This window comes from Podarcis cretensis (assembly GCF_951804945.1).
Source record: "Podarcis cretensis genome assembly, chromosome: 3".
Lineage (NCBI taxonomy): Eukaryota > Metazoa > Chordata > Lepidosauria > Squamata > Lacertidae > Podarcis > Podarcis cretensis.
In genome coordinates, this window is record NC_137172.1 from 99234029 (window position 1) to 99259721 (window position 25693).

General features: G+C 38.8%; 1 protein-coding gene across 17 annotated transcripts in view; it reads left to right on the forward strand.

Moving 5' to 3' along the window:
* MYT1L (myelin transcription factor 1 like) overlaps positions 1-25693 on the forward strand; it is a 289214-nt gene that overhangs the window by 86266 nt on the left and 177255 nt on the right. For 14 of the 17 annotated variants that reach the window (XM_079969677.1, XM_079969675.1, XM_079969665.1 and 11 more), the window contains exons 2-3: positions 14237-14340; positions 15722-15771. In XM_079969677.1, the coding sequence (XP_079825803.1) occupies positions 15733-15771 (39 nt within the window). In that variant the 5' untranslated portion in view covers positions 14237-14340; positions 15722-15732. Of the gene's footprint in view, positions 1-12858; positions 12877-14236; positions 14341-15721; positions 15772-25693 lie in introns of those variants that run through there. The other 3 variants (XM_079969679.1, XM_079969672.1, XM_079969676.1) reach the window with 2 other exon arrangements.

The window sequence follows — 25693 nt, forward strand, 5'->3', positions numbered from 1 at the left end:
GAGTGTGCGCGCATGTTAACATGTAATATCAATTAGAATAAATTTCCAAATGATTCTTCAATAACTCAGATTTTGAATGAGGAATGTATTTATAGAATAGTTTCAGGTATTTTGCTTTTTCTCCTTTGTGCCCAGTTTTTATTTCCTTATCTAAAAATACATTTTTAATGGCTATGTTTCTCCCCCCCTCCACCTGCCAATCATCTAATCATTTAGTCCCTGTTTCCTTTCTTGTGGGGCATAGCTGGCTTCCTCCTCTCCCCCCCCCCTTTTTTTTGCAGTTCATCAATACAAAACTGATTTGAAGCTGAGCTGTATAATAATAAGCCTTTCAGCAGCCAGGCTTGACACTTGCCTTGTAATTAAGGCCTTGATGGTTGTGTTGATGGCAAATGAAAGAAAATGGCTTTGTTCTCAATTCCAGAGGCTTGATTGCTGGTTCTCATTCTCACCTGAATTCGACCCATTCTGCATTGTGCACATGATTGCTGGAGTGTGAGTAATTGCAGCACTGGCAGATGACATTTTCATGAAGCACACTCTGTACTGCTCCAGAGGGAATTTGCAGAATTTAGAGCTGGGGAAGCTCATCAAACATGGATTTAGGAAATGCCTGTATGAAAAGTGGGAGCCCACAACCAAATATCAGAGGTTTTCTTTTGACATTTGCCTTTTACATAAAGACAGCTTTGCGCAACCTGCTTTGCCTTATGTTGGCGGTCTTTTTAGAGCCAGGATTTGGGATTGTAGATGGTTAGTTATGCTCTTTAGGGCCCAAATTCCGTTTTTGGGCTTTCCTTGATTTGCTTCTTTCTATAAGAGTACCATTAAAAGAGAGAGGCAGAAATACAGAGAGAGATTTGCATGTCTCCTGACTTAATGTCTGTACAAATAAAAAGTATTTACTATTGCTTTTTTTTTTAAAAAAAGAAATCTGTTAGCTAGTCATATACAAGGGAAACTACCTTGTACTATTTAGATCTGGTGATTAGTCGTATTGGTGAAACAAAGGTTTTATCATTTAAAATAAATTCATTTTCCCGATTTGTTTTCAGTGTCTTACATATATTTTTAATGAATTAAACATGTTGTGGTGAGTGAAATGGATAAAAGAGCAGGCATATAAAACAGTGAACAAAAAAATCATTGGTTCCAAGGGAGTCCTTTAGGAAGAGAGATTATAAGTAAAAACTGAAAATGATCTGAATGAACTGTCATAACAAGATTCTAATTCTGAACAAGAAAAATAATAGCTTTATTTGGCAAGCTGCAAATAACTGCATATTGAAGTGCAAACTCTCTGTGTCACATTTTACAAAAATCCCTGTATCCCTTTATTCCATCTCTTGGATTTACTCCCCCCCCCCCACAAAAACCATAACCCCCAACAACTCCTTCAGCCTGTTTGTCGGTGGTATTATTTTCCACATACCATCATTACTCTAAGAAGGGGGGGGGGGAGTACTTCTAGGCAGTTCAGTCCATTGTAAGTCCAACTAAAATGTTTATACATTTTAAAAAAGATTTTGTTCTTGTCATATAGAACCACCGCCTGTGCACAAGAAAATTCCTAACCAATGGTGACTTAAGGAATTTTTATATTCTTGTCTGTCAGGCTAGAAAAGATCTCCCATACTAAGTACTGACATTCTATGAATTGTTCTTAGTAATCCAAATATGTTTTTGTGTTTCATATACCCTTGTAATATCCCACAATGTTGCATTATTAAGGTTTTCCGCTGGGCTTATTGATCAGCTGCTGCTTAAATTAAAATAGCTACATTCTTTGGGTCTCTGTAGGAAGCTGACTTGATCATTTGAAATGAGCAGTCCAGCCTGCAACGCGGGATCAGTTCAAGCATCAATTCTGCTAGACAGTGCTTTAAATGAGACCTTGCCTCATTTAAACCATTGAATGGATCCCTATCTTGGTACTAATTCATGGCAACGTGATGAAAGATCATTCTAAGTTACAGTGAAAAGTGGCTGAATATGAAATTGCAAGCACTCTTGAATAATCAGGTGTCTGCGTATATGTTCACATTTCCTGCATTTTGAAGGTGTGTGTGTGTGTGGTGTGTGTGTGTCCTGCTGTGTTAGACAGAGAGAGTGAGAGAGAGAGAGAGAGAGAGAGAGAGAGAGAGAGAGTCATATGTCTTCTTTTTGAGGTTGCATATTCCCCCCCCATAACTGTTGTTAAATATTTGAAGCTGCAATTACAGTTTCCAAGTATAGTTTCCAAGCAGCATATATAGTGCAATGCATGTGCAACTTTATCTCCTTTTTGCATTAAAGAGCTAGAAATCCTTTTGAGCTGTGGAGAGAGGCTGAGCCATGCTCCCATAGCACACTGCTCTGTTTTTGGATTGGAATTTTACAGTGCATATTTATTGTTACAGTACATTCTCTGCATTCACCTTAATGGGGCAATGCTTCACTAATTCATGGGAAACAATCATGTGTGGAGCAAGCTCCGTGCTGCACTGTATAGCTTGGGAACCACAATTGTCTCCCTAGATTTCTCTTCATATTTTCCATTTCCCCCTGCTTTTTATCCGTCTCTTCGCTGGTCAGTTGATGATTCTCTCTAATATTATCTTTCCCAAACCACTTTTGCACATTCTTTTCCCCATCACCCCCTGCCCCAATCCCTTACTTTTAGCATGTCCCTCTACTGCCTATTTCAGTTACCCTTTCTTCTCAGTTGTTGCCTTTTGCCACCATACTGGTTTGTCTTTTGCTCCTCATTCCCTGGATTCCTTGCTGATCCTTGTATGCTTCCCCAGTCCCTTCGGTTTTCCAATTCTCTGTCACCCTTTTGCCACATAAAGTAAAACAACAGTACCTGCTTTCCTATCATGCCTTGAAGGTTATGGGTTTAAAACCAGCACACACACAAATCTCAGTATCAGTGTATGTTGGTCAAGTTGAAATTTTCTATTGAAGAACTGCTTTGCGCTTCAAACATCACACTGGTATTCTACTAGTGTCTGTAGTATTCTACTAGTGTCTGTAGTGGTCACACACAAGGCTGTGTACATGCTCCCATTTACTCTGCATCCCACCCCTGGTTTGAGAAACTGTGAATGCAAGAAGTACTGCATTTTGATGCATTTTCGTCCAAAGTAGCTTCAATCTGATTTGAAAACAAAAGAAACATGTAAACATACTTGCCCCCTCTCCACTCCTTGATGTGAATAGTGGTCCACTTGGAAACACATCAGTGATGTGCAACTGTCATCTGAAATGCAGAGGGTGGTGGAGGGGTGGGGAACAACATTGCTGAGTTTTGAGACAGTCGTGTGTACACAGCCAAAGTGTAAATATAAAACATGTTGTAGTCAGTAATAGCTTGTGGAAAGGTTTATAGTTCATGGATGGAAGCACCTCTGCTCCTATTCTGGTGCAGCAGGTTATCTTTGCTCATTGCGTCAACACTTGTGTGAGCCATTAGGCTTGAACCCAAGCAGAGGTATTGTGGTCTCCTAGGAGCACGACTCTCTCCCTATTTTTACAGTCTAAAGCTGGAAATAAAACTGTATGCTTATCATATCTCTGGTTGTTTTTATCTCGGGGTATTTGACTAATTTGCCCTTACTGTTGCAGTGGTGTAATGCAAAGTTCCAAATTATGTTCTTTTTATATTGGTACAGTGGTACCTTGGGTTACATACGCTTCAGGTTACATACGCTTCAGGTTACAGACTCCGCTAACCCAGAAATAGTACCTCGGTTTAATAACTTTGCTTCAGGATGAGAACAGAAATCATGCGGCGGCAGCGGGAGGCCCCATTAGCTAAGGTGGTGCTTCAGGTTAAGAACAGTTTCAGGTTAAGAACGGACCTCCAGAACGAATTAAGTACGTAACCCGAGGTACCACTGTATTGTTTGTTGTTTATTTATTATGCTTGCTGCTTTGGGAGGATATTTTCCTGAAAAGTGGGATAAAATAAATAAATGGCCTTCTGTATTCCTTCAGTAAGAAATATTGACCATCCAAATAGTGAACTTTCATTTATTTTTAGGGAGCTCAAGCAGGGTGTGTGTGTGTGTTTATCTCCCAGGCATGGTATTGGACTATAACTTCCATCGTTCTTGATCACTGATAATGCGAGGCCTATAGGAATTGAAATCCAACAACATCTGGAGTGCCCACAGGTTCACCATCCTTTTTTTATGAGCATAACACAGTTTTCAATTGCAAAATTTGAGAGAGGTGCCTTTCATGGGGTAGGTTAGATGAATAACCTTCAGAAGATCTAGGCTTCTCCCCTAGTGTGCCATTTGCGAATTTCCAGCGTACTTGGTTTCCTTCTGTTCATGCAGCAGTAAAATGCAAGCTACTGATAGAATGCACATGAACAGGCTTCAGAGTAGCATGAGTAAAAATCCCTGTTGCCCTATGGAAGTTGATTGCATGCTGGAAACAGTTAGTATTAAATATCCCTATGTATCCCTAAATATATCAAAATTGCTTCACAATCTGGATTGAAAGCCCGCATCAAAACGTTTTATGTGCATTTGAATCTCTTGATAACATAGGGATGTGTTCTTTATAAATGTCTACACCAAGAGCGTTCCTGTGCATTTTATCAGTTGTTTGTGTTGAAAGTATATTGTATGCATGCTCATTAAGCATGGTTTAGGAGTGGTCCTTTGGTGTTTTGTCCATTGTAAATTAAAAGCTTTATATCTCATATTCTATGGGAGATTTTCTTCTACATCCACTTTTTAACAGATGTTTGGGATTCAGGAATGCAGAAAAACAGAAAGATGGTGGTGGAACTCAAAGGACCTTTCTCAGAGCTGGAGAGCGCGACAGAGTGCTTTCAAACAACTTTCCATTTCTCTGTCAAGGATACTGTTTAGTTCTCAAGTTCTTCATGCAACAGAATTTCCCCAATACTGCAAGGTTCCTGTGAAGTTGTTTATGAGTTTCTGTCAGCCAAGCACAACTAGCCAATCTTCCTTCTGCCCATCCCACCCTCTATAACTTTGCAGTGTTGTTTTGGTTGTACTCAGTACCTGGGCAATCAAATGTGCTGATATATCATCAATGAGTTCTGCTGCCACCAGGCCAGACTTTGAGATGAATGAGTGAAGCTGTGAGGAGATATTCCTTAGGCAGAACAAATAACCAGTTACAAATCTTTTCGCCACTTGCATCTTGCTACGCTGTACAATCCTCTCACCTTACAGGATATGCGAATTCTGAAAAAGAAAGGTAGAATCTGTTCTCAATAGACAGAGAAAACTGGAGGTGTGGTGGGGGGGCAGCAAAGTTTTGTTAGTGTTCCCAAGTTCTTCTCTTTTTCCACATTCCAAATGCGAGAATTTATTGTGCCTCTTTATATTGAATGGGAGGGAGGTAAAACTAAAAACTAAAATAAAAGAATGATGTGCCACTTTGTGGTGACAATGCTAGAAATGCTGCAACAATCTGCAACGTTCAGTTTCTCATTTTGATTTTGTGGTTCCACTGTAGTAGACAAATATCCTGGGTCTTTCTTTTGCCCCGTTCTGTCCAATTTAATTTCCGTCAGTGAAAAGAATTATCTGGATGTGCAGACTTTTGCACATGCTGGTTAGATGAAAAAAATACCAGCAGTCCATATTTTTACACATGCTGATCAAAGTAGAATGTTAGGAGTGGTTAAATATACATCTTTTGCTAATTCAGAAAACAGTACGCAAAAGCTGTGAGCTAAAGGAGTACAACTGAACCCCACTCCCCACCCCTTTACAGGAATTTTTTAGAAGTTCCTGCAGTACAGAGTGACATTTGAAAGGAGTTTGAAACTCCTTCCCAGTTTCATTTCTGCAACGAAGAGATTTTGTTTTTGTTTTTGTACACCCTGCTGGGTTGGGGGGAAACTTGTCAGTTTCACCACTGGGCTGCAGCAGAGATGCTTCTCCTAGCTCACTGTATAGGTGGAGAGAAAGCCTGCAAGTTAAGCTTTTGCTCTTTGTGGACTTTGTACAGTGAGGACACACAATTAGTGCTGGAAGTGCATATCATAGTGTGATCAACCTGTAAAATTGCAGATATAGAACGCTAACCTGCATGTTCAAAACTTCCACTGCAACGTAGATTGGGTTGGGGGGAATTGCTGGTGCAGAGGTTCAGAAAAAGAAGAATATTTGAGACACTCTGCAGACTTTCTGTGGACACCTGAGAACCTGGGGAGAAACTCCCAGCAGAAGAAGACGCAAGATTGCCACAAGACGTATAGGAATGTTGCCCCACCCAGATACACCCTAGCGGTGTGTATCTCATTTGGGTAGAAGCATACCACTATTTCATAAGAATGGCCTATTTCTTATATATAACACAGGATTATAGTATAGTGGAGTATGGAAATAAATAAACGAGTCCCACCAAGATTGTGTGGTCTGTTGTTCCCATCCAATCTGAAGTTTCTCAGTCCTCATGTCTATGTTAGCAGATTAGTGTGGTTGCACCTTTTTTATAGCTGGGTTCTCATAACTTTAAAGGAAAAGAGTCATGTAATCCCGTCAGGGAACCCCATAGTGGTTGAAGCATAAAATGTATACGAGCTATACATTTTAAAAAAAACAATCAACGCTGAGTATTCCTTTTTTTTTTTTTAAGGAAAAGGTTCTTGCCTTTAATTCTTCTCGTTACAGAATCTCTCCTCTATGGCTTATTGATGTTGCCTTTTACATAAACTGAGATGTAGATTAACTGCAAAAATAGATTTATTTATAGTTACAACTGGAACTCAACATGTATGGCAACTGAAATGTACAGCAGAGTTGAAGCATGCCTCTTCAGGTTTGAAAGATACTACATCAAGCTCATGAAAGTCATTTTCATATGGCCTCCTAGAAGTAACCAGTGCTAGTTTTATAGAAAAAGAGGTGCCAGAACTCACTCTCCCTTGTTCTCTTATAATGGCAATGGTGCCCACCTGAGAGGTGCTGGAACTGAGTTCCCATGAGTTCTGTCTGAAAAATAAAAGCCCTGGAAGTGACCTCTTCACTCTTTAGTTATAATGACAGGAAGAGTTATTGGGGAACTGTTAAGGGAGCTTGACTCTGCTGGGAGTAAAGGATTACAGATCCTCATCCCAACAGTGTTTCCCCAGTCACACAGAGATCAGCCAGGATGGTTCTGGCAAAGCAGATTGAAAAGCAACCTGAAAGTATTGTTATGGTTTTCTATAGCAGTGAAATTTGATAAATTAATTTTGTGCCCAGAGAGAGAGAGAGAGAGAGAGAGAGAGAGAGAGAGAGAGAGAGAGAGAACATGAACCTGAAATTACTTTTGGTTTGAACTATGACAATATTTGTTGTGTGGTTGGTTTTTGTGCTGGCAGAGCAATCAGCTAGCTCAAACATCAGAGCTAGCAGAGCAGACACTGATTTACCATCAGTTAATTGCACATATATAAAGCGTCATACTGAATTTTTGCTCACAAATGCAAATCTTATGTGAATGGAAGTATAAATTATACATTGGTTCTTTAATCTGTATGTTGGAAACGGTAGCACATTTCTTTTTTGTTTTTGTTTTTAAGAATAATTTTTATTAACCGACCAATCACATCAAATCAAACCAAATTACATAAATTCCAAATTACACAGCCAAATTTTAAATTTTTGTTGGGGGTACCCATATTTCAAGTTCCGAAGGGATCCAATCAACTTCTTACTTCTTACTGCTGTTTTAATGTCCACAAATCTAACCTTATGATGTTCACAGTACTATCCAGTCCTTTCTTATTATTTTTCCACATCTCTTGTTGTTATTTTCATATATTTTTCCTTTCTCTTTGTGACCTCTGATAGTCTCCGCAAGCTGGTTAGAACAGTTTGTAATCCTGTGTGGATATATTTTTTTTATCCAGTAGCCATATCCAGACGTTTTCCATATAACATCACTTCCATACATCAAAACAGTCTTAGCGTCATTAATCTTCACCAATCTGCCTCCTTTCTCAAAACCTCTGAGGAGATTCACTAGGAATGCAGTCTGAAAACAAATCCGTTCTTCTTCCCAAAAGCTCTTATTGCTTCTCGGTCTCCATAAAGCATACTTTTGGTTAAAGTTTATCTCCACACAGACCTTAATCATCCTGCTTGGGTCAGTTCAACCGACGGTTCTAATGAGGAGGGGTTCTTGTAAATCACATAGAAGGAAAGTAAAAAAGGTTTCCCCCCCATTCAGCCCCGTTGTCAACATACCCCGCCTTTGGTGTATCTTCATCGTAAAATATTCCTGTTTCTCCAGCCCGTCGTCTTCTTTCACAGAGGTCACTTAAATTAGCAGACTTCACTCCCCTTCTTCACTTGAAATATGTGCATTTGCTTCTTTTGTAATTAATTATTCCGAATTGCTGCAACTAGTGCGCGATCAGAGACAGCGTCCAGGAGAGCCGATGTCCACACGGGGGCATTCTGCCTAGGGCCCTCACGCCCTTCTTTTGAATTAGGGGGTGATTTATGGGCACAGCAGGCAAGGGCAGTGTTCCCCATTTCCTTGGGGCAACAAGGGAGGCTGCCTACTCCCATAACAGCCTCTTAATTACCCCGTGTGGGTCGGAGAGCTGGTATTGTCGGCCATCTTCCAATGCGCCCCTAGTGGCCCCCCTAACGGTAGCACATTTCATCACAATAATAATTAAGTCAGCCTGCAAGTGAAAAATAACTATAAAAAACAATCCCAAATGGCCATTGAATATGAACAACATGTTTAAAGAGAGAGATGTTAGGTATACATGTAATCAACGTACTAAGTGACATGAATACCTCACTTGAAATTCTCATGCATTTGACATTTCTTTCCCTTCAGGAGAAACACATGACCTTTATTAACATTAAGTTTGCAATTCTGTACCCATATAACTGGGAGTAAGCCTCGTTGATTAGACATGTATAAGATTGCACATTAGGAGAATCCCCTCCCCGCTGTTTTATGGGAAATAAAACGGGTGACAGAAGTCAAAACAGGAACTGCCAATACAAGGTGTTTTTTTAAACAAACATATCTTATTGGTACATAATCATCAGACCAAGAGGCCTACAGAACTAGATGCTGGAAAAGGTAACAGTACTACAGAAACTTTCTACCAGTTTTAAACTGTTTTCTAACTTTATCCAGGAGCAAGGAAACTTAATAGAGCCATTTTATAGCAGATGTGTTTGAAGATTCAAACACTGTGCAGCTTAGGGACATAAGAAAAGCTCTGCTGGATCAGACCAAGAGACCATTGTGTCCAGCATCTTGTTCTCACAGTGACAGACCAGACAGATGCCTTTGAAAAGCCAATGTAAGCAACAGCAGTTTACTCACTTCCCAGCAACAGGCATTCAGAAGCATCCTCTTTTTCCTTTGAAAACACTTCCTAATAGACACAATGAAACATTTAAAGGAAAAAATGACTTAAATGGTGTGTATATGGTTAGGCTGGACTAGGTTAGGTTTATATATCATTTCTTACTAAAAGGCTTCTGAAACCTTTTACAACAAAGTTGAAAATACAGTAATAAAACTGCATATTAAAAACAAATTTAACAGCACAGTCATATAAATGGTGCTGCCCAGATGCCTGGGAAAACAGAAACAGATTTGCCTGGTGCCAGAACAATGGCAAGGTTTGTACTCAGTGAGCCTCCCTGGATATTCCATGAATTCATTCATGAACTCATCCTGAAAAAAAGCACAGGATAGGCGGGATGAAAAGCATGATATTTAGCATTCCTTTCTTTGTCCTTTGAGAGAAGGAAGAGCCAATTCTAATACAGTGGTACCTTGGTTTTCAAACAGAAAGCGTTCCTGGAGTCTGTTTGACTCCCGGAACTGTTCAAAAATCAAAGTGGAGCTTCCGATTGGCTGCAGGAGCATCCTGCATCCACTGGAGGCCACGCCGGATGTTTGGCTTCCAAAAACCATTCAGAAACTGGAACACACTCAGGTTTCGATCATTTGGGAGCCAATTTGTTTGGGAGTCAAGGTGTTCGGCTTCCAAGTTATGACTATTGTTTTTGAACTTTCAAAGAAGAAAGGAATGGGCTGTCGTAATAGTTCACTTCAGCCAATTGACTGCTTCCCTTCACTCTTGATCCTGAAATTTATGTTATATTTTGTATCCCACTTTGACCTTTCTGAGAAATTGATTAAGTTCTTTATCCTCACACGCAATTTCATTCAGATTTTTGGGACAAATACATTGGTATTTTGGAAAATACATTGGTAGGTGTACATATCAGCTAAACACCACCAATGCCTTAGTTTTGTGAGAACCTATATTAACAGTAGTTTCATATCCAGATGGATGGCACATTCTTAGTTCCCTGGAGATCTGTTAGGCATTTACAATAGTTCCCTCAATATGAAAATCAAGGAATAAAATGAAGGATTTTATTTTATTTTAGATTCTTTATTGAAAAATAAAAAGTACATAATTACAAGTGTACAGAGTACGAGAAGACACAAAAAGAAGGAAATAGTACCCATGTAGAAAACAAAACAAAACAAAAGAGCAACAACAAACAAAAATGAAATTGTATACAATTTCGATTTATTTTATAAAGACCGAATTAGGTTAAAGTTTGGTTAACCACAATAACAGTCCCCCCCCCGCCCCGCAATCTTAAAATAAGTATGATGTGTTTCATTTGTAACTACATTCCAGCTTCTTGAATCCTGTGGCCCTATTCTGCTCGGAAACTTTTCTGCTGCAGAACTAGTCAAATATTTTGTCCTAATTTAAAGGGAGGAGGTGTTCTGAAAACACACTGTACATGTTTATGCTTGAGCGGCAGCAATTGAGAGAAAAGTCATATGTTAAATTTTGCTGCAGAAGTCAAAGTTGAGTTGTCTGCTTTCTGCTCAAGTTGTCAGTGGTGATGAATAATGCATGTCATAGGGGGGTTGCCTTCCACTGCTATAGTTACAGTCGCTAGCCTTGGTGCTGAAGCAGAGGAACCACAGTAAAGGAAATTAATTCACAGTGTAAACTTAACACTTAATCAGAAGTTTTTCCATGATAAACATGCATTTATTGTGTAAACAAGTTTACAGAAATGAAGGGCATCCAAACAGTTTCACAGAGTTTCTGTAGCATATTTACTGTGGCACACATACAGCTTCATAAATTTATAATTGAAGTTGTGTGAAACACCCTTGTTTTCAGCATGCCGATCAAAAGCACCAATATTGAACCAGTTCTGGCATAACTGAGGTCAGGGAGAGTTTTGCTGGAGGAAAGTAAAGAGTCAGCATTTGCTGAAAAGCTCCTGAGATGTGGTAAATCTGGTTGCTGTTAAACTAATATGCAACAATTAATAAGGTTCATTATTAATCCTGTAGACTGAAAATCTATAACCTATTTCATTCTGCTGATTTGCTTTCATGAAACATACCTCCTTTGCAATTTATACAAACGCAAAGTGAAAACTGGAGTTTTGGCAGATTGCAAGTGGTTTAGTTCCATTATTGCAACCGAAAAGACTCTTCCATGTGAACCACAGATTGTGTAGATGAGGCAAAAACTTAAAGAACAATTTTGCCACCAAACGTTCCAATAGCGTCTTTGAATTTATGAAGACGAAGTTTGTACATACGTACTCATGTCTGTTTATATAGCCGCCTTAGAAATCTGTTAAATCATACTTGTTACTGTATTCTTATATGCTTAGTATTTTTATAGTCTTATGATAACCTTAAATGCAAGCTGTTGAACAGTGAAACTGTTTTCATCTTCAGTCCCAATTCATACACTCTTAGATGTGAGAGGTAATATATAAGAAGTCTAGTATAGTTTCTTTTAGAAGATTTATGGTGATGCTGAATTAGCTGATAATAAACAACCTGATGAACCCCTAAGGGTCCCTTCATTTTCCACTGCAGCCGCATTAACACGTCTTCTCTTATTGGTGTCGTATACCATGTTTTAATTAGTATCTTTGAATTCAGGGCTGTACACTAGAAACAAAACCTTTAAAGGATCACCTGTTCCAGGTTTCCCAAGCCCTTTTCACAGGTGCCTGGGATTGTTAATGCTACTGCATGCTCTGAAATCTTCAGCAGAATTTCATTATGACCTGCCTTTAGAAAAAAAGAAAACAAAGTTAATATTGTAGTCATTAATCCCAGTCCCAGTGTAATAGCATCAAATTTTATATCATACCTATCTAAAAAGTACATTTTACATTGAGCAGAAGTTTGCAGGGGAATCCTTGGTAAAGAAGCTTAGGAATGGATGGAAAGCTTACCTGAAAGACACTTCGCTCCCCTTCCCCTGGAAGGGGCAACTACAGGAAAATATGGAGGGTGATTCTGTAGTGAAGGGAGTCTGGCCTTTTTACTATCCACAATAATCTTGCATCTTACAAAGGTTCCATGTTAAGGTGGACCAAGATGGTTTCCCTGGAAGTATGAAGATTAGACTGCTGTTATTGGGGCCAAATGAGGCCCTTCGTTACTCCTAGAATTGAACAAGCTACTAATAAGTATGAAAAATGCTGTTATAAAGTGCACATCATTTATGTACAGAGCTGAACATAGGTGCATATTGCTGTAAGAGATATTCTCACAACAGTATCTCTCTCTCTCTCTCTCTCTCTCTCTCTCTCTCTCTGTGTGTGTGTGTGTGTGTGTGTGTGTGAGAGAGAGAGAGAGAGAGAGAGTGCATGATTCCACATATTTTGGAGGTAAGATCCTAACCAGGATCAGGATTCTTCAACCTATGCTTAGCGCATGCATGAAGCAAGCCAAATTAATAATAGATAATAACAGTGAGAACATCTGATGAACCTTTCTGTTATTGTATTTCAGTATTTTAATTCATATGTATCCCCTGCCCTTCCCAGTTATATACCACCCAAGAGCAAAAGTTGTCTAGTTCATCTGGTAAGTGAAAAAGAAAACACGCATACATTATAGAAACATAAGAAAGTGAGAAAATAAAATTCAAAAATGAATAAAACCTGGAGCAAAATAATAACACCCATACAACATTTCCAGAAAGTACTAAAATATTTAATAGTTGGAAAATAAGAAAGGGTCTTTGGCTGGTGCTGAAAAAGGAGTAAAGATATACATGTATGTGTGCAATAAAGCCAAACTTATTTGTACAAGACAAATGCATATGAAGAGAGACTTGAAACTAAGCAAATCTGTACAGCTCAGTTACCGCAGATAATTCCAGCTCATGAAATCTTTTTTGTTCACATGAGCCTTCCAGATCTGCCAGAGCCTCCAAAATCTCTTAAATATACCCCTCTGAGGTTGTGGAAGTATCGTCCCGGCAAAGACGTGTGTTTTCCTGCATGCAGAAAAAGTGCTATAGGGTTCAGATGTGTACAGCAAAAAGCTTTTATCTTCATCTGAAAGGTGGAATTCATCATTTCTGTACTGTGATGCTACTTGCAGCTGCCTCTCTTTGTAAATCCAAAAGGGTAATCTTGAAAGTTTAAGTTTCTTTTTAACTTGGCCTACATTCCACACAACTCCCCTGACCTGACATTGACAAGGTTTTCTGAGGAAGGCATGTCAGGCATATGTTGCTCACTGAAACCCCCTGATGTTCATGGTGGGACAGCATCTTCATTTCTCTTCCAAATTTCCCTCCAGTGTGAAGATAAATTTGTGACAGTGAACATCAGTTGCATCATAATTTTTGAGTTTAAGATTTTAAGTTTATATTTGCTATAGGTGACTCTCTTGTAGAAAGGCAGAAAAATAGCCTTAGCTTGCCATCCAACGTATATACCTACTTGGCAGAAAGTTTTATTGAAATCAACAGGACTGTGGTGCCAGAACATCAGCCTATTCAGACTTAAGTGCTGGGGAGAGCTTGAATAATGGAACAGATATATAAATCTATCCCAGTACGTTGTTTGCAGACACTTCATCTATAAATGTGGCTTTTCTAAGGATAAAATAAGAAGGTATTGAGGTCTGTTCATGGAGGACTGTTTTTGACTACATGTTAGGGCATAGCACAAGTAAAGAAATCCAAAGGTGTTCTTCAGCTTGCAGAAGACACAGCTTGAGCACTTCAGTAGAGGCTACCTGCTATAGTTGGGCATGAATTCTCTTACTAGTAGAAGCATTTATGAGTGATAGCAGCTATTTCCAAAACACTTGTGGTTCTTTGGATCCGGCCCAATCTGTCTGGTTGCATACTAATTTATGATAAAATAACTTTTCTTTGTTTTCTTTTTATTCTGTTACAGAGGAATTTATTTTAATTTATTTTATCTTTTAGAAAATGAATTTGAAGGAAAATTGGTGAATCCAACCCAGTGGATTTGATAGACTTGGAGAACAGAGTCTGGACCAAAGAACAATTATCCTGCTAAACGATTTCAGGTACAATTAACCCATATATTATTGAGATTGTTGGACCATTTCCTGATGTGCCTTTTCCATGCTTGCTTTTCCCAACCACATTATATTATCTGTTTGGTGTTTGGCAACTTCTAAGACACAGTTAAGTTGCATTGTGTTGCATGTGCTTTTAAAATGGCAATTCATGCTATAAAAAATCCATGCACTACTAAATTAGAGAATACATTTATTGTTCTCAGCATTACCTAGATACAAAATGGCATTTGCCTATGATCTAATCATCCAAACATATATTCAGATTTAGAGATTTATTTCAAAATGTGAGTAATAGCAGCAGAAGAAAATCACTGTGGAAATAAACCCGGCTGTCTTTCTCTATATACTCAGCAGTAGTGAAATTTTGTATTACCTTCTCTTTAAGGGAAATCTCAGGCTATAGACAGATCTGCAATTTTCATGAGGTGTCAGGAGAACAAATCACTCAACAACCTAAATATAGAAATGTGTGAAGATAACACACAAATGAACTTGGAAGCTTGTGTTTATGGTGCATATTTATATTTTTCCAGGGTGCTCCCCAGGCTTTAAAAAAATAACTCATGTAGTCTGCCCCACTCAGTTTTTACATCTTTGGACTTGTGAGGAGTTTTCTCACCCTCATTGTATTCATGTTGATTTTGGTTGTATAGTTTTCTTTTGTATCTTTATATTTGTTTATTGCAAACCATCTACAGAATGTTACATTTTGGGACAGCAAATATATATTGTGTAATAGACTATAAACTATAAACTTGGATTTTGACCCAGGGAAATAGTTTCACTGCTGGAAATCAAGCTTCATGGAGTTACAGGACCCTACAGAACAGGGTGGAAGGTAGCATGGCAGGCTCCAATAAGAGATGCCTAGATCAAAAGCCCCTCCATAAGCACACATGCACCAGTTGGATTTCTTAATTATTAATTAAGCATCTTAATTAAACACATGCATCTTAATTATTCCATCTATCCTTGTACATATTAATAAGAGGATGTGGCACCTACAAAGAAAATGCAAGTGTTTTAAATCAAAAAGACTTGAGAGCAATTTTTTAAAAGCAAATAGAATGACATTTCTATTCCTTCTGTTTTTAATCAATGCAGTTTCACATCTGAAATGCAATCCAGAAAAGATGCTGTTTTTAATAATAATAATAATAATAATAATAATAATATCATTAAAATAAACAGAATCTAAGTACTATCTGAGCTTAACCTAATTCTCACCCCCACCACTGGATCCCATATACATTGTGATGCAGATAGTTGTGCGCAGATGGACTGCCCACTCAAATACATGGATCTTTTGATATGTATCTTTACTTATGTGCACTGACCATAACATTTGGTTTGGACCCCAATTCAGTGCTTCAGAGAATGCTCAACACTGGTCCAAGCTGCTTCATTTCATATATGGTAAGCTCAAGAGGCCTTTACTATTTTCCTTCTAGTAGATACTTGTCTTCAGTGTCTTTTAAACATCTGGAGCACTTAATTGCTTCAGAGGGGCCTGCTTTCACTTGTGCTGCTTTGTACGGGTCCACTTTGCCTCTGAAAAGCCCCAGGTCCCGCCATAGCATCCTGCTTCAGCTCAGGATTCAGAATTTGCCTGAATCCAACAAAGCCCCCTATGGACTTTGCTATGCATTTAGAGCTTGCTATGTTCCCGTGGTTTGTGGAACTTGGTGTATATGAAAGCTCCTATGACAGCTTGGAATTCTCATTCATGAGCAATAAATTTTCTTAGTTTTGTATACCAAAGGTAACTAATATTACCCACTGTTCCTTTAGAAACTATTCAGGTTCTGTAATCTTTCATTGGTATATGTGGTCTTAGGTGGTTTTTTTTGCTTTTTTAATGACATTGCTCTGCAGTGGCGAACTAACTGAGAGTTATAGGGTTCTTTTTATATTCTACCAACAAATAATGAATCTGTTGAGAACTCTTGCTGCTCCAGTTAGAATATGACATAAACATGGATGGAAATGAAAAGCTATATTTTGACCAACAGAGGCAGCTCTTAGTGTTTGTGCTTGTGTGTGGTGGATTATTAAAAAAAGAAGAAGCTTTCTTTGGGGAATTCTTTTCTAATTTATTTCCCACGATTTAGTACTTTAAATCTCCCAGAAAATAAAAATAAGTAGAATGAGTTGACCATTTGTTTACAATCTCAATAATTTTTCAGAATGTTTGTCAAAATACTTTCAAGCCTTTCAATACAGATAAGCATTTGTGTTAATTCTGAAATACTAGCTCTACTTTATAATGTTTTCCAAACAACATTTTCCATTTTTAAGAGTAGCTAAACATACCTGAGTTTAGCTGTTGTATATTGTTCTAAAATGAACCTTTGCCCCAAAGAGAAAAACAAACATTGGTAAACATAATATTGGAAAAATGAATCCAGTAATGTAAAAAGATTTCCATCTATCCACCTATCACCCTGATTCTTAGCTCACTTGCTTGGAAGTAAATTCTTTCAATTTCAGTTGAATTTAAACTATATAGACCAATATTCTTGACTCACTTCTTTTCTTTCTTCTTCATTCTGTTCTAAGTGCAAAACATTTGTGTTGCTGTTCATTTGTACCTTCTCTTACTGGAAATGGAGACTTCCAATAATAGCTCTTGGGTGTCTGAATTTTTCTTGTGCACAATGGAGTATGGTTTGTGTTGCTGTGGGTTGCAGTGTTAGTGAATATTTCTACTCACTATTTAGAGAGGAAGATAGTGCATTGCAATGAAGTAACATTTTTACAACTATGAAACCAGTTATATATTGTAGGTGGCAAGTATTTGATTGGAAGAAGTAATTGGTTTCAAACTCAGTTTATCCTGGTTATCTTTGGCTGCAAAGTGCGTCAAGAGGATAATTTAAACCATGGATTAATGTAGACCATTAATGGAATAAAGGATTATGGAAAAGTGGACGTGCCACTTATGGTTCATCAAAAACTCATTCCAGTGCCTCCAGTCCCAATCTTATGCATTCTGGAGCCTGGAAGGTGGGAACTAGGGTGAAAGAGTTGACTCAGCTGTGTGGCCAGGAGGAGGGGAGCTTTATAGGGTTGCATCAGCAATTTAAAGGCATGTGTTGACTATTATTATTATTGTTGTTATTAGCCACTTAATTGCCAAGGTGCTTTCTAAACAGTTAATGGGTATAAAACCAATGACGAAAAAAATATAAATATACTCAACTAAAATACACAATATTTTTTTTTTAATCTGTGAGTTTGATAGAATATTCATAGAAGGCCAAATGTTGTGCAAAACTTCATAGGTTTACTCCCAATAGAAAGCAGGTGTCACCATGGATGTGCTTCCCAATGGATGCACGTTTCAATCAACGTTGTTAAAACTCTTTTATTTTCCATTTCATAATGATTCAAATCCCATCAGGTGTGTCTTCTTCAGCCTACACCAACCAGGTGCCTAGATGTTTTGGACTTCAACTCCCATCAGTCTAGGCCAGAGGATCTGTCAGTACCAGTCAGCATGTGCTGAGTGGGACTGCTAGGAACTGTAGTCCAAAATATCTGGAAGGCACCAGAATAGTGAAGACTGTTCTGAAGATTTGAAGGACTGAATATGCATGTGGTCATTCCAGTACTGTTATAATGCTGAGCATTTGTGCTAGTTAGACATTCTGTAGAGGGGTCTCATTTCCAATTAATCTTAGAAGTGTATATCTATCTGAAATATACTAAAGCCCTTCCGTCACACAGTATCATGATTGCTGCACACTTGAACATACAATGGCAAAGTTAAGGAAGGAAATTCATGCCTACAGCAGTGCTTCTTAACAAGCTGCTAGAGAGGAACAATTCCTGATATCTTTTTTGGACCTTGTTGTTTGAATCTAAAGACTATATATCTGGCTTTCACATGATGTATTTCAACAAGAAGGGATGTACGTATGAACAAAAAATGTTTGAGAGGTCAGGTGGCCCCATGGGATATATGGTCTATTTACAAACCTAGCAAATCATGGGCTTAGACATCAGTTTTGCAGTGACTCCAAGGGACAGACTAGATGACTCATAAGAGGATGCCTCTGGCTCAGATGAGTCACTGCTGAAATATTTATATGACTTGCTCTCAGAATGGTCCAAGTTTGCATCCTACAGAACTGGAGCTTCTGCTTCATTCTTTCCATGACTCCTTTGTAGGACACGACAAACTGAATTTCTTCAGGAAATAGTCTTCCAAGGCTATTAGTTGCCCCTGTTACCTCTTAATAGTAGATATTTTATTGCTGTGACACTGAATTTCTTTGTGGATATAATATACAGCATAAGCTCTTATTCTGAAAACATATAATGTATAGACAGTCTTAACTGCTACTGACTGATTCAAATATATTAAATAGCACCAGATCTGTCACAGCCTACCATTCTATCCAGTATGTAGCTTTGCTTACTCAGTTTCTTGACTTGTACATTAAGGCAAATATTATGAATGTTGTGAAGTTGGTTAATGCCTTCTGGTGGTTCCGTCATTGCAAGAATGAGGCTACAGGGTATCAGGCAGAGGGCCTTCTTGGTAGTCGTGCTGACCCTGTGGAAAGTCCTCATGTCAGATGTCAACAAAATAAACAACTATCTGACTTTTAGAAGACATCTGAAGGCAGCTCTGTATAGGGAAGTTTTTAATGTTTGATGTATTACTATGGTTTTATAATTTATTGGAAGCTGCTCAGAGTGGCTGAGACAACCCAGTCAGATGGGTGTTATATGAATAATGTATTATTATTATTATTATTATTATTATTATTATTATTATTGGCTTACTTGAGTTAATCATTGGCTCCTGATTATCAAGCTTATGTTGGTAGTGATTTTTCTTGTGTGTTTTTTTTGGTGTGTGTGTGTTTTTGGAAAAAAAAGTTCTGATGGCTTATTCTTTCAGTGGAAGTTCTGGTATAAGTTGAGCTCCTTTCTAAATAACTGCTGAGACTATGATATAAGTGCACCCATTCTACTGTTACAGCTTGCAAGAGCAATTGAAGACATTCATGGTGAGCTGTATCTGAGATTAAATCTGTCCTTCAAGAGGGAAGGTCTTATATGAGAACTCTTAGGTACTCTGACGGAAAAAGTCTATACTAACAGTTCCATATCGTTATCATGATGCTCTAAGCTTAGGCACATGGAGATAGAAAGGTGGTCTTGAAGCTTGGGGGCCCCTGGCCAACAGCATGTTGACATCATTGTCACAACATATGGACTGGCTGCCCAGCTGTTACCAAGCCAAGGTCCTTGTGTTGATTTGTAAAGCCCTGGACAACTTAGGTGTAGGTTATATCCCAGCTCGATTGCAGAGATGTATAACTATTATAAACTGATAGTTTTTATGAATAGTGGTATATAATTTTTTTTAGAAATAAAATGAAAAATAAATAAGTAGCAGAAAATGTATTCGTTATTTATATTTATTTATAAGATTTCTTATTCATGCTTAATCTAGGCCATGTTACAACAATATATTATACAAGTATAAAAAGATAAAACTGAAAAGATATTTGAAAATGGCTGTCATATCTCCTCTCAGCCTCCTCTTTTCCAGCCTAAAAATACCCAGCTCCTTCAACCATTCCTCATAAGGCTTGGTTTCCAGACCTTTGATCATCTTTGTTTCCCTCTTCTGCACACATTCCAGCTTGTCAATATCCTTATAAAATTGTGGTACCCAGAACTCGACACAGTACTCCAGGTATACATATAGAGGTGGCTGCGGACGTACCACAAAGATGGCAGGTTTATATTAGTCACTGACCATATACACTATTTTTTAAAGTAGGATTTTTTTTAAAAAAAAATGTTAGTAGTATTAATATATTTCTGTATTTCTGTCATTGAATTATTCCTTCACCTTTCTCCCACTACTCCTCTCAGACTCTCCTGCTCTTTCTTGTTGTTAAACTTATTCCTTCCTTCCTTCCTTCCTTCCTTGCTTCCTTCCTTCCTTCCTTCCTTCCTTTTCCTGATTTCCTTCCTTCCTCCTTTCCATTTTCCTGATTTCCCCCCTCAATGTATTCCGCTAAAGGAATCCGGCGCTTTGGAAGTATACACCTTACGTACATTGTGTATAGAAAACTAAATGCAGGTTTCCTGAAAAGGAAATACAGTATTATATAAATCAGCACAACAGCAGGGAAAGAGACCCTACACTCTCTTTCCTCGTGGTATATTGTGGTTTCAGAAATGAGGCACCAGGCTCTTCAAAATTATTGCTCACAGACAACATCTCAGCACCCTTAGCTACTCTGGCTGTTTCAATCTCATGAGACCGTCAGCTGTGATTGATCACACAGACTCTGCTGATGTCAGCGGGCTAAAGAGAGCAGTTATGTTCTATCAGGACAGGGTCAGACAACACACCAATAGGAATTAGAAGAAGGAAATGTTTCCAGTGCTTTCAGAAAGACATAGCTTTTAGCCCACCAGCAAACATGATCCTTAAATCATTTTTAAAATCTTGTAGGTTATAAAATCAAATTAACTCTTCTCTCTTGATGGCTATGGAATGTCCTTGCTGCACAGAAAGCCATAGATGTAAATCTGTGTGTTTTGAGGGAAGTATACAATTCCAAGGATATATATATTTTTTAAAGAAAGCTGTTGCTGCTGATATGGTTGACAATTTGCACAGTAGACATTAATTAAAACACTTCTCAGCAAGCAAAATAACACTTCTTAGCTTTATTAAGTGTATGTTAGAGGGAATTATTGCTTCTCATATGTTTTCTCAGCCACTGTTTCTATTTTGTTCTTTGGAAGTGAAATAGCCATATGCAGGAGAATATAAGTAGTTGCTGTATCTCCCTAGCTAGTACTGTGAAATATTCTAAGACAGAAAAAATGGGTGTCTGTCCTGTTCTTTCTTCTGAGTTATGTGTATGATTCTGCAACTTACACATTTCCACAGGATTTATGAAAATTTCCTTGTAATGTGGCACACCACAGAGATTCTGCTCCTTTGAAACAGCTGAAATACCAACTTTCTGCCGCTGAAGATTTTCTGCCCTCTCCATTGTTGTGAAATGATATGGTGATCCTACTCTAATCCCATATTTGGAATTATTTAAGATATAGGAGCCCTGTTTCTCTCTCACATTTGATCACTCTGGTTACATGGCCAATAGATTAAGATAATCCAAAGGTTATAATCAGGCCCAACCAAATGATGAGACAGCCGTGTGGATTACCCCAAACCTAGAAAATGTTTTCTCTTTAAGAACCAATGCAATAATCAGCCCAAAAAATAGTTTGCCAGGTTCTTGGGGCTGTGGATCTGGATCTTGCTCATTCTTTTCCTTGCATTAACAAACCTATTGTTTATTTTTGACAATCTCAACTGAAAAGGCAGCAGCAGTACTTTAAAAGATGGTGACCTCCAAAAGCTCACTGAAATAAAACTGGAACATATATGGGGTTTTTATTCCACAATATTATTCTCAGCACTTGTAGATTTTTTTCAGTGCCCTTGTTAATTTAGTGAACTGCGTTGTGAGCCTAAATGGAATTCTGGAAAGAAATTTGGCTGGTCTAAGCCAGCTGATAAAATTAACTAATTCTGTGTTACAAATCAAGCAAAAATTGTTGCCATAGCTGAGAAACAAATCTCTGGTTCTGCCTTGAGCTGTCAGTGAGATTTAGATCTATTTGAGGTCAGAATTTCGCCTTTGGGCAGCTGCATGTCTTAGGGGACAAGGAACTGCCTCCTTCATTGCATGACCCACATAACAGTCTCTGTTGCTCTCATATTGCCAGCCCAGGTCTGTTTCTTCCTATTCCTGGAGAGTAAGGAAAGGACACTGGAGGAAGGATGGCAGAAAGAACTTAAGGTGTTTGCTTCTTAGAATATAAATTCTCAAGTAGCATTATGATTTTAACATCCTAAAAGGGTTGGTCCTCTTTTTCTGCATGATTAAAATTCTGCGCAGAGGGAGAAAAATACAGGATGGATTCAAAATACCCATCAATACTGTACCTCCTGTAGATTCATGCAGCATTATGATTCATAACCTGTAGTTATACTTCAGACAAATCCACAGCTAAATAGCTTTCTGTATTGTATTTCCAAGTGGAGAATCCATTTATTTATATACAAAGCAGCCTTAGATAATGTTAAAGCATCAGCTTACAGAGAACGTGTTTCAGTACTATCCTCTGCAGCACTTTGCGGGTCTCTACGCTTTTACGGGGCACATCTTCCCTTTCTTGGAAGGAAATAACATCTCCAAACTTTCTGTGTTATATAAGCCAGGAGTGGCTAGCCTGTGGCCCTCCAGATGCTACTGGATGTTGCTGCCGTTGTTCATGACTATTGGGCATGTTGGTTCAGACTGATGGGATTTGTAGTCCAACATATGGAAGGCCACAGGCAAGCCACCTCCGAAGTAGTGGGTTTAATCCAGCAGAGTCATTATATGAGCTGAACGACTTCACCTGGAGACCAGAACTCGTTCCCTTTGCCCCCACCCCCACTTGTCTGGTTATAGGATTAATTCTGCTGTGCCGTATTATATTGAATCTTCCTTTTATTTCATTTGTTCATTCTCATCTGAAAAACAAGAGAGGACCAGAAAATAATGCCTAACTTTCCAAATGTTATCTCAGGATCTAGAAAGCCATTTACTGTGATTAAGAGTGATGAGCCTTATCCTGCTTCCCTTACTCCTGTGGGAAAGCCCACATTGATTTTCACATTAATCAGTGCCAGGGAATGCTTGACAATCTGCACAAGATCATCCTTGTGGTATGTGTGCTTCCAAAATGTCTGCTGATAGATTTTTTTGCCTCCAGTTGGTAGTGTGAGCTTGGAAGGCTTTCGAGTTTGCCCTGCCCTGCCCAATGCATACGTGACTGACATATCAAATAAATGGCAACGGCAGAAAATGAAATTAAATAACAACAATAAAACCAATTTGTTTTTGCCTTTTCTCACAGAGATTGAATCAGTTGTGCTTTGCTGGAGATGTTTACCATGCAACACATGCCTTTCCTCTGCTCATTTACATGCACTTATGTAAACTTTTTCAAGGCAATTAATCTTTTTTAGTCTGATCAGGAAGGAAGGATTCCCCAGTGTGATCTGGAGTCAGGCATTGACTGCTGCGTTGTGAAGGGCAGGCCAGCCTTTGTTAACTAAATAACAGCTGTGGTTCTTTATGCAGTACTTGAAAATACACAAAATATATTATTGTATTTACTTTTCACTGCAAATATGCAAGCCGCTTAATTTCAGGAAGTCCATGAACTGTTTTATGCCTTTGTAAAGATGTACTGGGGTCCATAATCGTCATGCATCTGGTTTATAAGGTTTTGAAGAAATAAAGCTTAGTACTTTTGCAGCTCATCAGATACTAAAATAATAGACCAACATACCTTTTGCATTTCCCAGAGATGAAGTCTGTAGATCTTTTATCTTTTAGGATATTTATTGATATTACAACATTGGTTTGCATGCATATTTCAGAGTCTGGCCCTAAAGAAGAGGTATGGCATATAACAGTTTGCCCTGAGAGAGACTGTGTAGGTAACATGAAGTCAAGGGAAGTTTCCTCCAAGTCTCTGCCATATCTACACACTGGGGTACCATAAGAGAAATGGCCGTTCTTGGATTAGAATGCTTCTACACAGAAGTGCGAGAGTGAGAAAGATGTCCGAAAGCTTTCCATGTTATAGTTTTAAGTAAGGGGTCTAGGAAAAAAAGTGTCCACTGTATTGCTACCGAGTTGGCTTGTGTTTGGGAAAACCTGTATCCTATTCTACTCCGCTGCCCTCATTCAGCCTTCCTCTTATATAACTGTCTTTATGCCCCATGGGAAACTACTAGTCATATCCCAGAATGCATTTCTCATGCTTAAGCAATTACTAGTAGTAGCAACATATGTGGGTCTCTCTGTCTTTGTCTCCATGATCACGATATGGCAGCCCAGATGTATACAGAAAGAAGAAACAACAACAACAACAACAACAACAACAACAACACCTTTATTGTCAATGTACAACCTGTGAAATCTGTGAAAGCACTTAAGGTGCACATCATGGGCCAAAAGGATATTTAAAACATGGCGTGGTGAGTCCGTGGTACCTTTTTACCCTTGCAGTTTAAACTTGCAATCTGCAACTACCTGCAAGTGGAATGTGGGTGTGATTTACCTTGCTGCTGGTAATCTCCAGATTGTAAAAACTGGGTCGCTCTCTGGGTTTTCCGCTCAGGCATAGGGTACAGTACCAAAATTGAAAGTGTGAATCTCTTTTTTTTTTTTTACTTTGGTTGATAAGCTAAATTTCAAAGGAAATGGTGGTCATTGTCCAGTGAAGGACAAAAATCAGAAGGCGTCTGTTCAGTGATTGGTGAGTGGTCATGAATAACCTTCGATTTATTCCTTCCTTTTTGTCATGATTCATATCCCTTCACTTGTTTTTATTCAGTATCTATCTTTAACACTCATGTCCTCCAGTGTCCCAAATTCCGTTCTTTGGGAAACTAGTTCATTTTTTAAATAAAAAATTGTGCATGTAACTATATACTTCGTATGGTATATACTGGATGTGTTTCTGTAATCCTAACCAGATATCTGATGGTTAAAACCACACCTATAAATCATTTCACTGCATTAACCTTTTCTTATGGGACGCAGGTGGCGCTGTGGGTTAAAGCCTCAGCGCCTAGGGCTTGCCGATCGGAAGGTCGGCGGTTCGAATCCCTGCGGCAGGGTGCGCTCCCGCTGCTCGGTCCCAGCGCCTGCCAACCTAGCAGTTCGAAAGCACCTCCGGGTGCAAGTAGATAAATAGGGACCGCTTACCAGCGGGAAGGTAAACGGCGTTTCCGTGTGCGGCTCTGGCTCGCCAGAGCAGCGATGTCACGCTGGCCACGTGACCCGGAAGTGTCTCCGGACAGCGCTGGCCCCTGGCCTCTTAAGTGAGATGGGCGCACAACCCCAGAGTCTGTCAAGACTGGCCCGTATGGGCAGGGGTACCTTTACCTTTAGTATGGTTGTATAATGGCAGTCCAACATGCATGGCTTTACTATACAAGTAGAGACTGAGCAAGTTTTATCAAATTACACAGGTTAAATGGCAGTTTTATGAAATCTATGCACTGCAATAATCCAGCAGAACATGTAATTTGCTTCCTAGTGACATCTAAAGCCTATTTCATGTCACCCCTGTTTCCTGCCTACACAGAAAGCATGTGTGTGAGTGTGTGCTTTCTGTGGAGCTAAAGTGTAACATGAAGCAGCCCTTAGATGTCACTCAGGCCACTTGAGTAAAGCAGACTGTATTGCACACTGCCACTAGATAGTAAACTGAATATTCTGCT